Source organism: Castor canadensis, chromosome 11 (genome assembly GCF_047511655.1).
Source record: "Castor canadensis chromosome 11, mCasCan1.hap1v2, whole genome shotgun sequence".
Taxonomy (NCBI): Eukaryota; Metazoa; Chordata; class Mammalia; order Rodentia; family Castoridae; genus Castor; species Castor canadensis.
Genome location: NC_133396.1, coordinates 27,949,914 through 27,967,709, shown reverse-complemented (window position 1 = coordinate 27,967,709; position 17,796 = coordinate 27,949,914). Strand labels below are relative to the sequence as shown.

Genomic DNA, 17,796 nt, shown 5'->3' with positions numbered 1-17,796 from the left:
CCCTTACTCATTTAGATGCAGTGTGCCAAGCACCAGGAACATAGAACTGACTCCAGGGCCCATAACACAGCATACCTGTGTGCTGTTCACAAAGTTCCTCTAAGTGGATGCAACTGCTATCCCCAGTTTACACATGAAAACAAGGACATGTATCTAGTAGGTGGCTGCTACATCTGCATTATAAACAAGCACTCAACCTCATTGACTTCCCACTGATGAGCGTGTGAGTCAGTTGGGGTGACTCTGCTTCCAGTCAGAGGTCCATGGGTCAGCTGAGGCAACTTGCCCCACGTGGCTTTCATTTTTCCAGAATCAGGACAAGTATTTATGTTCCTGAACTCCTGGTGGAGGCACAATCTTGTAATAGTCCCTAAGGCTTAGTTTTGAATATACACACACTCATTGCTGTTCACTTTCCACTAGCCAACACCAGTCACCTGGCCAAGATGCTTAAGCTCAACATCAAAATCCTCCATGTAGGTGGGGATGAGGGGACGGGGATCACTTCCTGAACAACAGTCCATCCTTCCATACTGGAGAGCAAGGATCCACACATGGATCCTCCTGGGTGGTTTCCTCTGTTGTTTCCTTCCCCTCCTTCTTCCTCCCTATGAGCAAGAAACTCTAAACTCCAAGATCTTAAAACTAGTTGTAATCTGAATGCTTTGACCTAACATGAAACTCTTCAGCATGTTTTCTGTTAATTCCAACTTGAGTTCTGTTTAAAGGAGCCATCTCTTTGCTTTTTGCATTTGCTTCCACTTGGACATAAACTAACCACAGAACTTATCCTGGCTCAGGCTTATCCTGGCTCAGGATCTCTGCAGCTCCTACCTGTGTGTCCTTTGGCATGGAATCTCCAGTGGAAACCAGTATCAGCCAGAGGGACACAGTGGCTACTATCAGCACACACAGTAACCATAGAAGGCACATTGATGGGGCCAGTCTTCTCCAATTCTTTTCCTTGGAGGCCACACTGTAATGAGAAGACAATCTATTCAAGAAGAGTTACATGATCTGTTGACCAAAGGAGCACTCTCATTACTTGGTTGCAAATAGACTACAAGGGAGCAAAGGTAAAAATGGAAGAAGATTGCGTCCATCCAAATGAATGACATAGATTGTGACCAGGCGAGTGGAGAAAATGTGGACAAATGATTGGGGCTATTTCATAGGAAAAGCCAAGAGCTTTCTTACTATATCAGCAGTGCGATGAGAGAGAAAGAGTAGAGTCAAGGTTGTCTGTAAGGTTTTTAGTCTGAGCAACTAGAGGAAAGACATTTCCTTCCCCAGAGACAGGGAAGACTTAGCTGAAGCGTGACTGTGGGTGGAAAGGGGATCCCAAATTTTGAACATGTTGTTCTTGGGATGTCTATTAAGCATCTGCGAGGAGGTGTGGTGTAGGCAGGTGAATACATGAATCTGGATTTCAGGAGAGAGAACTGAAGATACAAATGTGGAGGACGCCGATATCCAGATGGCATTTAAACTTGGATGAAGTCATGGGGGGAAGAATAAATAGAAGACAGAGGCGGGACATGTCCTTACTTTTGAAAGAGCAGCTCAAATCTTCATGACTTAGAATTTCTAAAGATATCTTCACAATCCCACCATGGAAGAAGCTTCCTGCATGGCCAGCTGAGGAAGTACAGGGAGGACAAAGCCTGGGAGAAAATCATCACAAAATGGCAGCTGGTCTATTCAAATGGTGTAAAGTTTGGGGCACAGAGGGGATGGCTAGGAAAGGGGAAAATTATGAAAAATCATTCTTTTGAGCCAGTAAAAAAAAAAATCAATGCCAGGGAATTCATAAAAATAAGAAAGAAAGAGAATCTTGCCAAGAAGATGGGAAAATTTTGAAAGCCATTCTGGTGAAGGCCACCATACTCATGGCGGGCAGTGTGTTTTTATGAAGAGAGATAGAACTGAACAGACCTGGGCTCCTATCCTGGCTCTACCACTTCCTTTGCTGTGTAACTGAGGTCAAGTTTTTTGGTTTTGGTTTTAGTTTTGTTTTTACACCTCTGAGATAAACTCTTCTGTCAGTAAGGAGAAGGTTAGAGGTTAGGCCTAAACACAGATTAACCAAGATAATGAGTCAGTTGCCTAAACAATGACTGGTATAAACTCAGTGTATAGCATATGTTTTCCTAAATTGTCCTAAGGTACATACTTGTGAAATCCAGTTTTCTGAAAGTCAGGAAGTGCCAAATCTGAAGGTCAGGTGGTGCCAAATAAAAATTACTCTGAAGGTGAGCACAGTACAAAGAAGAGAGGCAACAAAGTTTGCTTACTTTAAATGAAGCACACCTCCTGTGTTTGAATCCATGCAGTGCACAGTGATGACATAATGAGATTCTACCACTTTCCTTGGAAGCTTAACTTTCATACATCTAAGCAAAACTTATAAAACACTCTCACTCTCTGGGATGAACAATGGAAAAGGACCAGCCTGAATTAATTTCGGGCTGAATTCAGAAAGTCTTCTAGAGAAAATCCATTTTATTAAAGATAAATTCCCCTTCAACAGAGTGAGGGTTGAGATTATAATCATCACATTGGAAAAATGAATTTTCTGAAAGGATTTGCTTAAGGATATTTTGGTAATTTGCTCCAAGTATTTTAATTTGTTAATGTAGTATACTGGAAAAAAAATCCTTCAGTTGTCCTGGTATTAATTAATTAATAAGCACAGAATCTCAATTACATAAAAGGTAACATTCCTATCATTTTAGCCTCCATCTGATTTCATTGAACCAGTATCATTTCTTAAAAGACTATGGTAATTTCAAGTGACGAAACCAATAAGACATTGCAAAGAGCTTCTTAAAAGGGTAACAGGGAGTAGTTATTAGAACATTACCATTGGAACATTGTTCCAACATCCTTGGAACAAGGCAGCATATTATTTTGGTAACTTCATCTTCCTTTAATTTCATGTGCTCCATTCACGACATAGCTTCAATCCAATAAGAATCACAAAGTCTAAATTTAAGAAGGCCTGGTAACTGTAGTGATAGATTTCCTCCAGGGACATAAATGCCTCCAGTGGAGGCATTTGGAGGAAAGCTTATAAATATAGTGTGTGGCACATGAAACGAGCCTTTAAAAGATCTTTCTCAGTCCTACCTGTTTGTAACTTTGCTTTAGCTCCTCAACCACCAGAAGCCCCTCCTAAGAAATAGATGTGTGGACAAGGACAGGCCAGCCTGTAACTGGCTTCCACTTGGCAGTTCTTGGGAAGTGTTTTCTGCACTGCTCCAAAGGGGACACAGTGTTAAATGTGATGAAATATCACCAAGGAGTTTAAGCCTATTGTACCAGGTGCCTTTCTCTACGCTTAATTGAACTTGTACTTTCATTTCAAAGGAATGGCTTTGGAAATGTTTTCACAGAATGTGAAATGCTGCACCCCACTTCCCATGTTGCAATCTAAATAGTTATTCATGTCAGCAAGGAACAGGAAAGGAGAAGCTTACCTCCAAGAATCCAATTCTCAGAAGCCCTTTTTTTCATTTATTGTTTGTGTAATACCAAAAAAAAATCATATTACTTTATTCTTTAGTAATTGCCTTTTTTCATTTCAGTTGAATTTGCCTCAAATTACAAGAGGAAATGTCATTCCATATAATATAATTGCCAAATAGTTCCATATTGATCAAAACAGTATTGATCTCTGGAAGTGCCAGGCCTTTTTCTCACTGGCGTGGTTTGCTTTGAATGGGAACTGCATAACCAGGAAGCAGGCAATGTTAAATTTCATCAGTGGTCCACATACATAAGCATGATGCATTTGACAGAAGCTGCCACAGAGGCTAAACAAAAGGAAAGATCCCCCCACTATGTGGGCCTAGGCATTCATCATAGTGTGTTTTTCTTGACCAAGAAATAAAAAGTTGTCTTGGGAGGCATCACCCTGAGTAAGAACTCAGTATAAGATAAATCATAGGTTCCCCAAGAACATGCCAGAAAACTCAAGGTACAGCCATCAACTTCTGCAGTCATCCAAAAGAGTAAAATTGGGCTGTGTACTATGTGTAAATATTCCTTTACTTATTGCTTATCCAAGAAGTCCTCTTGTACTATAAAGATATAGCCAACACAAAAAAATTACAATACTGTTATACCAAAAAAAAATGATCTAGTAAAGGTCAAATTGGCTACATAAACTTGTGTTGAGAGATGTTTTGGGACTTATGGAAGTTTTTTGCCTGGAGATGGTCTTAGTAATTATTCATTGTCTGGTGCCCCAAGTAAAAAATTATGTGGCTTATCCACGAAGGAATAGGAAGTTATGGCAAGGCCACAATTAGAACTTAGGCTCATGATTTGAAGTCTAGGGCTTTGCCCTCTATAAGCTATTTTCTCAAAATACAATAGATAGATAGATAGATAGATAGATAGATAGATAGATAGACAGATAGATATAGATATAGATAGATAGACAGATGTGATAGGTAGAGGTGATTGATAGATGATAGGAAAAAGGAAGGAAGGAAGGAAGATAACCTCTCTATAAAAATATCCATGAAATTTATTTAAACTTCTGCCATCACTTCCACTGAATAAATATCCTTAAAGCAAGCTGAGCCATGCATGATCACCCCCATTGGCTTCTGAGCTTCACACCAAATTTGTATATCTCTGTTTACGAAAACCTAGGTCTTCTCTAGATCTTTGCCATCCTTACTAATGAACGGAGCCATGAGAGTCTGGATAGCAGAATCCACCTCCCAATGTATTAATTCTCAGATTCTTTTCTCTACACTGCCAATATAGTAACACTGACATATAGAAAAGGCTGGTTTTCTGCTAGATGCTGCATGAACAAGATAGTTTGTGGGTTATAATTAGTTCCTGGTCATGAGAAACACCCCAGTGTGCCTGAATGCCAGGGCTGAAAATTTCTAGCTTTAACCGTATTCTTTTCTTGGCTCACATTGCCTCAAGCCTACCAAATGCATCAAGCAAGTCTCCAGTGGGGAAAGGGGAATGCAAAAAGGTAGCCTAAGTTCTCAAATTCCAATGCCTACAGAGAGAACACTGAGTTAACGGCAGACTTTGAGGCAGAGTGGTGAGTAATTAGAGCAAGGTTGCATGTTAAATACACACCAATATAAATAATAGGAGGGTGCGAACATGTTTGGTACAGAAACATGATAATGCCATGTGAAGATGGAAACGCGATCCCACCCTGATGTCTTGAGATGTGATATATAAGATGGTGGTAGGCAGTGTGCATTTATGCTAATGGTTCAAGCTGGAGCCTCAGAGATTTTTCCACATTATCCAACAAACGCTCTTGGTTTCTGCCAAGCACCACCAGCATGTAGTGCTCCTGTGCAGAAACCATTTCATTAATTCATTCGTTGGTCCACATTTATTGAGCACTCACTACATGGTGAAACTCAGGTTGAAGACTGGGGATTCAGAGATAAAAGATGCCAACCCTTCCCTCCAAAGCTCCCGGGTTAGTGGGGACAAATAGGTAAATGGCTGACAAACTAATTCAGTAAATATGTGGAAGAGGAGGGCGCCAACCCAGCTGGGAGAACAACCACGCTCATTCCAGGGAAGCTGGGCAAACACACTGACTGCAGAGAAGGAGGAGGTGATACCAATACTCTCCAGCATTGCTGGGTACTTACCTGGGCTGAGCCTCATGCTTGGTAGTACTTGTAAAGCATGATCCCATTTGTTCCTGAAATGACCCTGTGAGCCTAGTACTCTGATATTACAGATGTGGAAACTGGACTCAGGTGGTTACCTGAAGTCCAAAGTCATGCAGACAATGAGTAGCAAAGTCAGCATTCACACTCAGGCCTGCGTCCAAAGCTCAAAGTCTTCATACTCCATCTTTCTATATTTTGCAGAGTAGGAAATTAAAAGGGCAAAAGGCTAAGCGTGGGTATTAACAAGCCAAGTGGAAAGGACAGAGAGGTGAATGAGGATCTGAGAGGCATCAGAGGGCAGAGGAAGTGGAAGAGGAATCTCTGGAGCCTGTTGTATCAGCACTGTGGTGTGGCCCTAATGCCTGGGATAAATCGATAAACATCACCTTTTGCCTTCTGCTCCTGACCTATACGTCCACACCCCGCCCTTTCCTCTAATGTGTTTGCCACACGAGGGCTGGTTCTAGTTTCAGAGAAACATAACCCTTCTTTTTCTTCACTCCAGTTGTACCTGGAATGCCCCTCATTTCAACTGCTTCCTTCCTTCCCTCCTCCCCATCGCCCTAAATAAAATAAAATACAATAATAGCAGGATGCTACAGTACCCAGTATGCTCCTTGTGCAAGCTTGGTTAAACAAATCACACTGACCTTTCATAAAAATGTGCGACCATTGCCTTCTCTCATTCAGCATGTTAGTCTTCGGGCCAAACCACCGTCAAAGCAAGCCTCATTAAGTGCAAATCTGATCATGCTATCTGGGCATCAAACCCTTCAGTGGCTCCAAACTGTCTCCAGGATGAAGCCCAAATGCTCAACAATTTAGACAAGGCCTTCCAGGGATGGCCTGTGCTGACCCCACCAGCCTCATTTCCCACAATGTCCCAGCAGGGGCGTTTCACTCACCCTGTCACTGTCCCCAAATGCATAGCATTCTAAACTTCCTTTGCTCTTTCTCTAGCAGGACTCTGTCATCAAGGTCCTTGACACCCACCCCCTGCTAGCCACACACTGGTTGGTTACTTCCTGTCATTCAAGATGCAGTTCAGGTCAGCTCTTTCATTCATCCTTTCCTGAATCCCTCTACTCTGGGCAGAACTGACAGGCTATTTCTTGGCCATGCAGAGACATTTTTTACCATCTCCATGACTCCTAAGTGCATTCACTTAATTGTATCCTGCTCACCTACACTGAGCTTAGTGCCTAACACATATTAGGAGCCAAGAAAAAGCTACAGACAAATGACCAATACCCAACAGAGGCTGATTGTGCTGGTAACAGATCCAACTCTTGACGGTCATCATATCAGTGTGTGCTCCAGACACCATGGCTTCATGGTAGAAGTGCCTAGCCACACCAGACACAGAGCAGACTCAGCCGGGTCATAGTCCAATCACTATTTTCCTCCTGGATTTGTTCTGGATCCTTAGTGTTTTGATGGAAAGTGTTTACTGCTACTTAATAGAAAGTGAATGTCTTTCCTCTTTGGGTATTCTATTACCCCATTGGGGAAGTGGGAAGCCCCATAGGGAAGTTGGGCATGGAGCAGACAAATGATGGTTTTCTTTACATCATTTCAAACTTGTGGCTTAATTGATCTGTTTATAATTAATTGACAAGCAAAGGAGCACTAAAATCCCGGTTACTAGGCTAGAAATATAGCTCAGTGGTAGAGCGTTTGCCTAGCATGAATGAGGCCCTGGGTTTGATCCCCAGCACTGCTAATTAATTGATTAATTAAATGAAATTAAATAAGTTCCCTTGTCAAAGATAGCTCTTTCTTGTCAGAGAAAGTTTAAATGAGCAGTTCCTGGAAGAAATGGAGACAAGGGGTCTTTAACCCAGGAAAATAGATTAGCAACATTAATGGCCATCAATAGGCAAGTATACTTACCAACCTAACATAATATTTATTTTGCCACTTATCATCTAGATCTTTAATTACAATAAGGCAGGCATTGCATCTGTCCTGTTCACTGCTCTCTCCCCGGGGCCCATCACAAAGAAGTACTTAGTGAATACTTGATGGATAAACGAATGACCTTGGTTTGGAGGTCAGGAGAGCTAGGTTTCAATTCCCACTCTACACTCATCAGCTTACTCTGTTGGCTTGGGCTGGTTAATTTGCTTTCCCGATCTTTATTTTCTTAATAATGAGGCTGTTTTACTGTTTGATCCATATCACTGGGTCAGTATAAAATTCCAGCTATGTATGAAAGTCCTCCTTTACCATTACCTGGGCACAATAGTAATGGCATTGTATAGTAATGGTTAGGTAACAACCAAAAGTTATTTTGACTGCTGGACAGTCCTTCCCCATTAGGAGGTGCACACATAATGAGAGACTACATGGGAATCCAGAGTTTCTGTGGGAGTCAGTCTCATTCCTCTGCCAGCCAGGCTTTGGGTCCCTGCCATGGATTCTCCAGACTCCTAGATTGGCCCTAGTTGTGGGCGTTCTGGGAGATATGGGACCTCTGGACCCATGGTGAAAATCTTTCATCATTGGGGTGAAGAGGACAGTTGAAACCATGGATACAGCTGGCTCCTCTAGGATGAAAACAGAAACTAAGAAAGAAGAGAGGTTTGGATGGATCCCCAGGGAACATACTTTGAGAGAAGCATGTAGAAAATAACAACAGAACTTGCAAAAGAACAGCAAAAATAAATAAATAAGTAGTAAGAATACCAGCTCCCATGTTTTGGAAGTCAGAAGAAAGTATGCAAAGAAGAAGGGAGGAGGGACCATAGGGGGAGGGAAAAGTAAGAGAGTGATTGCAATTTACAGAGATTTTTAAACTCCAATACATTACAGTTTTCTAAAAACTCAATTAATGCATTGAATAAAAAAATTAGAAGGAAATATACCAAAATTCCAACAGTAATATTTGCATACTAGAATTTTATCTTTTTCTTATTTCCATATAGTCTGATAAGGACTTAAGTCATTTTTATAATTAAAAACTGTAATTATAAAAGGTATATGAGGTTGGATACCTCAAATAGGTGCAAGAGAAGAGATAGTCTGTATAGGCCTTAAAGGACATTCACAAAAAATGAAATTAATTGTCTAATTTAGGCATTGAATTTTTACCCATTTTATTAGCATATATTGGTTGTACAAAGGCGTTTCATTGTGATGTTTCCATATATAAATATAATGTACCCTAATTAAACTCATCCCCTCTATTACTCCATCCACCTTCTTGGAACAAGTTCAACAGGCTTTTTTGTTCTATTTTCATACATGTGTGCAGAATACTTTGGCCACATTCACCCTCTCATACCCTCTTCCTCCACTCCTACTTGTACCCATCCCCAAGAGTACCTGTTTTACATTCCTGTCAGAAGCTTTTAATTTCATAGTAGAATTTGGCCTGATTACTTTTCTTTCTAAAAGTACTTTCTTAACGTTCTTTTAACTAAGCAATGTTAATAAATAAGAAAGGTGACTAGGCATCTTTTCAGCAGGTCCTGAAGCCTTTATTTGTTCATTTCATTGTGACTGTGATGCCTAAGGGACCAGGTCTTCATGATCACAATGAAAGACTCGGCTCTTCATATGGCCCTGGCGATAGACCGCGTTACTTACACCTCCCAATATTTGATGTCCCATCCCTGACATCAGCCTTGGCCACATGACTCCCCTGGCTACTAAAGCATGAACAGAAATAACTCATGTGGCACTTCTGGGATGGAAAAGTTAAGAGCCACCATGTTTCAACCTCCATTTCCTTCTGTTATTCCGATTCACAAACTACGATTCAGCCAGACAGAAGGTGCTCTAAGACTCAGGGTTGCAAAGTATGGACAAGAATGACACAGAAGGAAGCCCTCAGCCAACATGGAATAGACAAGTTTGTGAGCAGTAAATAGAACTTCATTATTTAAAGTGATTGAGATGAAAGGGGTGGTAATGGGACTGTTTGTTACTGCAGCCTATCCTGACAGACACAATCTTTTAGAATCCAAAATATTATGTGTAATTAACATGACATATAATGAGTACAATTCCAGCACTTTCTCAAGAAATCTAATTTTGTCTTTCTAACCTTCTTTTCCAGATGATGCATATTTACTACAGGGACTTAACATAGAGGAACTGTACCCAGAGACCTCTAGCTTCATCACTTATGATGGGTCGATGACTATTCCACCCTGCTATGAGACAGCGAGTTGGATAATAATGAACAAACCTGTCTATATAACCAGGATGCAGGTGAGCTTGCTGGTCCCTTAGCTAACAGGGAAGATGGTGTGAAGACTGGCTTATGCCTACTGAGTTCATCTGCTAGGATTGCTGTAACCACATACCACAAACGGGTGGTGCGAGCCACAGAAACTCATTGGCTCTCAGTTCTAGAGGCTGAAAGTTCAAGTTCAAGATGTCAAAGGGTTGATTCCCTCTAAGGGATATGAGAAAGAAACTGCCCCCTCCTCTCCCCTGGCTCTGGTGGTTCGCTGGAAACTTTCGGTATCTGCTTGGCCTGAGGAGCCCCACCCCCAATCCTGGTCTTCATCTTTATGTAGTGTTCTTCCTGTGCCTGAGTCTTTGTGTCCAAATCCCCCCTTTTTATAGAGACACTAGTTGTTTCAAATTAGAAGAGTCCACTCCAATTGCCTCATCTTTACTTTGCTGATTACATCTTCAATGACCCTGTTTCCAAGTAAGGTCACATTCTGAGGGACTGCGGACTACAAGTACCTCGAATCTATGAGCTAAGGGCAACACAATTCACCTATGCTTAAAGAACCAGCATCTAAAACAATCTAAGAACAGATTGTAGAAGCAACCCATGTCTGAGGAAGAAAAGACATCAGAGTTAGTTCCTGAATGATGCTGTACTGCTATCATGTTAAAAAAGCAAGCAAGCAAAATGAATGATGTAGTAAATTGTACCTGAAAAAAACTGGGCTCTATAAGCTATGTGTGAGCTGAATACAGTAGCTCATGGCTGTAATCCCAGTTACTCAGGAGGTGGAGATTGGAGAACAACACTTTGAGGCCAGCCTGGACAAAAAGTTAGTGAGACCCCGTGTCAACCAGCAAGCTAGACATGGTGGCATACATCTATAATCACAGCTACATGAGAGCAAAAGTAAGGGGATTTTTGCCCTGGGCAAAAAATCACAAGACCCTATCTGAAAAATAACTAAAGTTAAAAGGGATTTAGGTTGTGGCTCCAGTGGTAGAGGACCTGCCTATCAAGTGCAAGGCCCTGAGTTCAAACCCTGATACTTCCATAAACTAAACAAAAATAAAAAATAGATAAATGATCTATATAGATTTCTTATGGAAGGACTTCACAGGCCTTTTTATAATAATACATGTTGTCAGTCTCCAAGAAGAGACAACATATGTTGCATTTCACAAATATATTTGATTTTTTTCTACAATCACAAATATATTTGAATGTAGCATTCTTAGATCATCTCACAGAGGATCAATTCCTCAGAGCTGGACAGGACCCAGGCCTGCCCTCCTGTGCCAACTTTGTTAAGTTGCTCATTGTGCACTTTAGGCCTGTTCACCCTACTTCTGTGAAATGCATACTCCTCCTCTAAATCACATGCTTCTATTTCCACTTTGATGTTCTATGATCAGGAGGAGGGACTGGGCGGGGTGGCACATGCCTTGCCTGTAGTTCCAGCTATTCCAGAGACAGAGGCAAGAGGATTGCAGTCCAAGGCCAGCCCAGACAAAAGTGCAAGACCCTGTCTAGAAAACAAACTAAAAGCAAAAGGGTTGAGGGTGCGGCTCATATGGTAGAGCTTTTACCTAGCAAGTATGCAGCCCTGAGTTCAATCCCCAGTACTGACCAAAAAAAAAAAAACAAAACAAAACAAAAGCCCTTAAATGAAGTGGAGCTCAGTCTCCTTGGGGTATATATGTGTTCACAAGCTTACATCAATCTGAACAGTTTGAAGCCTGTGATCCTATGAGTTTTGGTTTCGACTTGTTGGATGACAAGCAACAGTAACCCTACAGAGAGCTTAAGCTCAGGAAAAAAATTTATTTAGAGATACTGGGATATCTTATGAAATTTAAGATCAAAACTCGATAAGGGGAGCTCACTGGAATCAGAATGCCACAGGCCCTTCCTCTCTCCTCATGGCATGTTTGCCTCATTCTGTTCTCCTGCTAGTGACTGTCTTCTTTGACTTCGCAGTCTACGATGGACCATGGCTCTGATAGTCACAGAAAATGAGCTGCATTGGTCCAGCTTAGTTTAGCTCTGACCCCTGGACCAATCACTGTGGTCTGAATAATACCTATGTAGAATCAGTGAATTATTGACGCACAGGACATCATGGAAAGCACTCAGCTGAATCTCCTCCTTGGACAGATGGTACATTTGAGGGGGAACATATTCAGAGATGTCCATGAGCTAGTGAGCTAGAATCAAGCTCCCTCCTCTATACCTGGAGACATTCATGGCCGTTCAGCTCAACTGAACCCAGGGCAAAGGGGCTCTGAGGGGTTCATGGCCTAGCCACAGTCTACTTGGCCTTACTTCTTCCCTAGAGCATTTGCAGGACAGTTGGATCTCATAGCTCATTCTCTCTCCTCAGATGCATTCCTTACGCCTACTCAGCCAGAATCAGCCATCGCAGATCTTTCTGAGCATGAGTGACAACTTCAGGCCAGTCCAACCACTCAACAACCGCTGCATCCGCACCAACATCAACTTCAGTTTACAGGGAAAGGACTGTCCAAACAACCGAGCCCAGAAGCTGCAGTATAGAGGTGAGTGCAGGGGCTCAGGGAGCAGAGGGCCCAGGCTCAAGCTCTGGCTATCTATTTAGACCTGTTCTTAAAAGCCAGGCATAGACCACCATTGCAGAACTCATGACAACAAGACCACCACCACCACCCCCATCTGCGTGGTGCTTTTCTCTTGGCCAAGTCTGTATATCATACATAGAGGAAGATGGTAGAGGTTTAAAAGTATGATATATATGATAGATATCTACATATATATTGAAGGCTTGATGTCACATATATTGAACCTTTCCACCCTCTTTGGTGCCTTTTTATTGGCACTTTACAGAAGAACCCAGAAAGATTGCTTCCCCAAGGCTATCTGTTAGAACAGAACAGTGAGAATCATCACAGCTTTGGTTATATGTCTCCTAGGCGAATGCAAATTCTCTGGTTGCCAGGTCATCAGGGCCCAAAGAGATAGTGTGTGGATATATCTTTGTCTGGTGCTATGTCCCTAGTAGTGGTTATTATTTCTACTAAAGAGGACATTAAGATGACTTCTGTCTCCCATCACCCTTCTCTCTTCCCTTCTTCACACTAACTAAAATATCTGTTGATTGCTGTGGCAAGCCCTCAATGTGGAAAAGGAAAGGGAGGCAGGGTCTCAGAGATGTCCTGGATTGGGAGTCATGCAATTACTCCAGGACATTTACTACAGTGGATTTCACCTCTTCCTGAGAGGCCTCATCTAGGTCTACTTCATAGCTTGTTTGAGAGGCAAGCAAGAGCCTGGATGGGGGAGCCCTTTGTGGCAATGAGGTACTCCCCAAACATGAGGACTCTGGTTAATACCAAACCACTCTTATAAACAACTATTATTGGTACCCCCTGCCCCCCACTTCATCTCTCCTCCTGCCTCCCTGTTTCCTTCTCTTTTTTTTTTTCTCTCTCTCTCCTAAACACACTAACAAAGTGCCTAAACTGTAGATTAATTGATCCCTGCCAGCTGGAACTAGTAGATAAATAAATACAAAACTCATCTATTGACTCTTCTCTCTATTCCACATGTATTTATTTGTCACCTACTATGTATTGTGCACTTAGGTAGTGATGGTGATACAGTGGTGATGAAGACCAATATGGTCCTAACCATACAGTGCTTGCAGTCTAGACCAGGAGTTTGCACACTTTTTCTCTAAAGGGACAGTGAAGAAATATTTTAGGCTTTGCAGGGCAAAGTCTCTGACCCACTCTATTGATGTAATACGAAACATCCAAAGAATGACATGCAAGTAAATGGGTATGATGTGCTTTGATAAAACCTTCTTTCCAAAACAGGTAACATGCTGGATTTGAGCTGCAGACTGAAGTTTGCCTACCCTGGTCTGGACCAGAGCCATTTACTAGAACTTTCTACATGATAGGAATGGTCTATTTTCCATTAGCCAATATAGTAGCTACGTGTGGCTATTGAACATTTGAAGTGTGGCTAATTTGATGACAAAAATAAAATTTTAATTTTAATTCATTCAGATTTGTGGTAGCCACTTGTGGCTAGTAGCTATCATATTGGAAAGCAAAAATCTACAGGGTCCTGGGGAAGGGAGTATCTGGTATACAAATAAATAGGTAGGCATTTACAGAACAGTCCCTTTTTCCTTTTGAATAAGCCCCCCCTCCATAAACAAAACTGTGTGCACATTAATTCAGTTATGCCTTGTTCTGTGTTGTTCATACATATGATTTTGGTTTTTTCTCTTTACAGTAAATGAATGGCTCCTCAAGTAGGGAACTAAGCCAAGAAGAATTCCACCTCAGTGAAAATGCTACAACTGTGAATTGATGTAACCTAGAATTCTTTCTTCTCTCTCCTTCCTTTCCCCAAGCCTCACTCACTCTCTGGACTGGCCCCTTCTTCATGAAAAGTGTCTGCAAAACCATGGCAGAGGAATGCATCTCTTATACCCACTCCCAAACATACAGATAACCAAACGCACACACACACACACACACACACACACACACGCAAACACACCTCCATATATACACACTTATACAACCTCCATGATGGAAAGTCAAGTTTCAGTTACAAAAAGCTTATTCATAAGAGGTCTTAGAAGGAAATAACCAGTTAACCTGATTACAATTTTGATACTGTTTTCCTGAACTAAATAAATCTACACAATGACTTTTCAGCCTTTGTACATACAAATTCTTCCAAAAGAGAGAGAGAGAGGAGAAAACACAGCTCTGAAAGCTGACTTTGCATCAAGCAAACTTTGCATCAAGTCATCTCCGAGAGTGTCCTAGGATCCTTGAGGATGCTGGTGACAGGCCAACCAGGACAAAGTTAACCAAGGACACTTATTTCTAGATTATGATTCTTCTGTTTACTCAACAATTTAAAAAGAAAAAAAAAGGACAGACATCAAAGAGCTACATGTTGTATATATATATCACCGCAGACTATAAAGAAATGGAATTATTTCCCTCTTTGTCACATATCTGTAGTAGGATTTGCCAAGATCAGAATTGATCCATTTGCTGTTTCTTGTTTTCCAAAGGTCATACATTGTGTTTGGTTATTGTTAACAGCTCAATAAATGTGTTTAACGAGTTAATTTCATTTTTCTGGCTTGGGTCTGTTCTCCTTCCTTCAGGCTAAGCCCATGCAACTATATTCTTTGACCTCCTATGTTCCTCCATCTCCATGTTTTGTTCATTTGCAACCAGTTTGACTGAGTTTGTGGCAATCAGGAATGCATTTGCTAAGCAAGTATAACTTTAATTCCACTCCATGGTTCCATCATTCATACGAGGTGAGCTTCAGCCTGACATACCAGGCGACATTCCTTGCGTTTCAAAACTGCCATCCCTCCCCTGTGATGCTCCCTGAAGGAATGCACTTTGCCTTGTAAATTCCTGGGAAAGGGGTGTCTTTTCTCTCCAGGTGCAGCCAGATCTCACAAAGTACAAACGAATGCCTTTCTTTTCTTGTTTATAATGGTCACTCACTGTGTTTGGTTACTGTCAAAAAATCAATAAATGTGTTTAACAAGTTACTCAGTGCCCCTGTCTGAGTTTATTGAGAAGGAGGATGCTCCCTGCTGAAGTTCCTGAGTCCTGCTGGGTCCATGAGCAATTGCACCCAGCCAGGTGGGCAGCCAAAGCCTCCAGAACAGCCCGTCTGGCTGGTCTCAGAGCCAGGTAATTAATACCCTGTTGAGAAAATATATAGGCTTAGCTGCTGGAAGGGAAGACTTGGATGTTCGTTCAGTGGCCAAATTAAAAACCACTTTCATCTCTCCTTTCTGTCACAATCTCCAACAAAAGAGGAAGTGCAGGTGTGGAGAGGCTGTGCAAATAGGAACATTGACAAGCACACCAAATATCCACCTAGTGACAAGGCATATTGACAATGAAAAATTCAAACAGCCGGTTATGTTTTAGTTCAAATAATACAATTAGCTGAGTTTTCCTTTTCACTTTTTGCATCAATGTTAATTATACAGTGGCCTTAGCCATGAGAGCATCTGGGCCTACTTCTAAGCAATTGTATTTTTCCTGAAAACTAAATATCTGGAAAGGTTTAAGGTAAACAGGTAGCAGTCTTGCTTTGTGTGACTTTCCGCTTCCTCTGTTGAGTCAGAATCTTCCTTAGTCTGCAACAGCAGACAAAGATGGAAAATAATGTTGAAGAATATGAATAGTAAATCAACTCCACTCTGGTACTTGCCTGACCCTAGGCCGGTTGCTTTACTTCTCTGATCTGTACATTGGGGATGCTAAAAACTGCTCCTGCAAGTTATAAGACTTAAATGCTACAGCGCTACTTAAAGCAGTTTGTACAACACCTGCACTGACTGTCCTGTAAGAGGTACATAAAAAGTATTGGTGTGGCCTAACTACCAGAAGTCTATCTGAATCACAACCTGCCTCCCTTCGCAGGGAGTCATTAGCATCAATCACAAGGGGCACCAGACTAAGATCAGCAACAGCATCAGGTGCTCGGCAGACAGGACAAAGGTAAAGGCTGAGGTGTATGGAGGAAGGAGCACAGGTGAAGAAGGAAGGTAGGGCTTGGTCTCCTAGGCCCTGTTCTGTTACCAGCATCCTCTATGACTTCAGGCAAGTTGACTATAAATACTTTGGGCAAACCAGCCTCCCTGACCTTTCCACCATATCATCTCAACTGTGACTCTCATTTAGTTCTTCAGTTCATAAGGACCAAAGGAAAATACAGGTGATCATCCCTGGGGTCCCTGGGCATGGGCAGTATTTAACCTTGGCCCAGCAGAACAAAAAGTGGAGTGAACTGGTCCCTGTTTCCCATCTTCCAGGCCAGTCCTAAATGCACCTTCTTACACCCAAACCACAAAATGGATTGATCCTCAAATTCAATGGGAGTAGTAAAGATTAGCTAGGCTAGTACCTCTCTATAAAAACAAGTTTTTGAAATTCCCAAATCCGCTAGGACCTGACCTGATAAAAACATTAAGGAACAAAAAACCATGAAGCCTAGTGTGGGGAGGGCTCAGGAAGGAAAGGGCACTGTGTTCTGCAGTGTGTGACCATCAGTTGGTTTGCCCGTCAGAGCCTCAGGTGGACATGGTATCCCTTCCATCCTGGAGAGAAGACCTCAAACACACAGGGAAACACACCCTGAACCTAACTTCCCAACTGTATATGGAGGAAGAACACTGGGCAAATTGAATGGGAAAAAAGAAAACATAGTGTGGAAACCCACAGTTGCCTCTGGGAGACCCATGTGGTTTCTAAGGCTATTCAGGGTATTGTTCCCATCTCCCTAGATAGCAGTTTGCTTTCTATGGTGACCTCAGAACAGCCACAACCTGATGCTCTAGATAGGTCTGGAACGTGGTTCAGGGCAGCCAAAGGATGTAATGGAATCCAGGCAGAAGAGCCATCCCCGGTCCAGGCCACACCAGACACATTAGACTGGAGTCTGATGGAGGATGCTGTTACCATGTGCCAATGCTCCCAGGGTAGATTCTTCCTATTGGAGCCCAGAGCACTTACAGCTCATGAGAGTGTCCCAGTTTTACATTGCAGAAAGCCTGAGAGTGGGACTATAGGAGCTGAAATTCACTTTCATACCTTGGGTAACCAGCAAGTTGATCATAGGGAAAGATCTACCCAGAACCAGCCAAGCAAACACTAATAAATCCCACCCTAGGTTGCACATTTCTAGTGTCCCAGGCCCTGTGCTAAACATATTGCAGTCATCTCATTTCACCCACTCAGTGACCCAGGATGTAATCCCCACTGCTGTCATTACACTATAAATTCAGAACTGGCTTCTTAAAGACCAGACAACAACTTCAGGGTCACATGTCTACTGGGAAGTCCAGACCCAATTCTTCCAAGCGAGCAGTTCACAAAGTGTATCTCCAACCAC

General features: G+C 42.1%; 1 protein-coding gene across 2 annotated transcripts in view; it reads left to right on the top strand.

Moving 5' to 3' along the window:
• The window catches only part of Ca10 (carbonic anhydrase 10), a 502,636-nt gene extending 487,197 nt beyond the window's left edge, over positions 1-15,439 (top strand). For both annotated transcript variants that reach the window (XM_074046081.1, XM_074046083.1), the window contains exons 8-10: positions 9,736-9,890; positions 12,245-12,419; positions 14,143-15,439. In XM_074046081.1, coding sequence (XP_073902182.1) covers positions 9,736-9,890; positions 12,245-12,419; positions 14,143-14,165 — 353 coding nt within the window. In that variant the 3' untranslated portion in view covers positions 14,166-15,439. The remainder of the gene's footprint in view (positions 1-9,735; positions 9,891-12,244; positions 12,420-14,142) is intronic.
• The last annotated feature ends 2,357 nt before the right edge of the window (positions 15,440-17,796 follow it).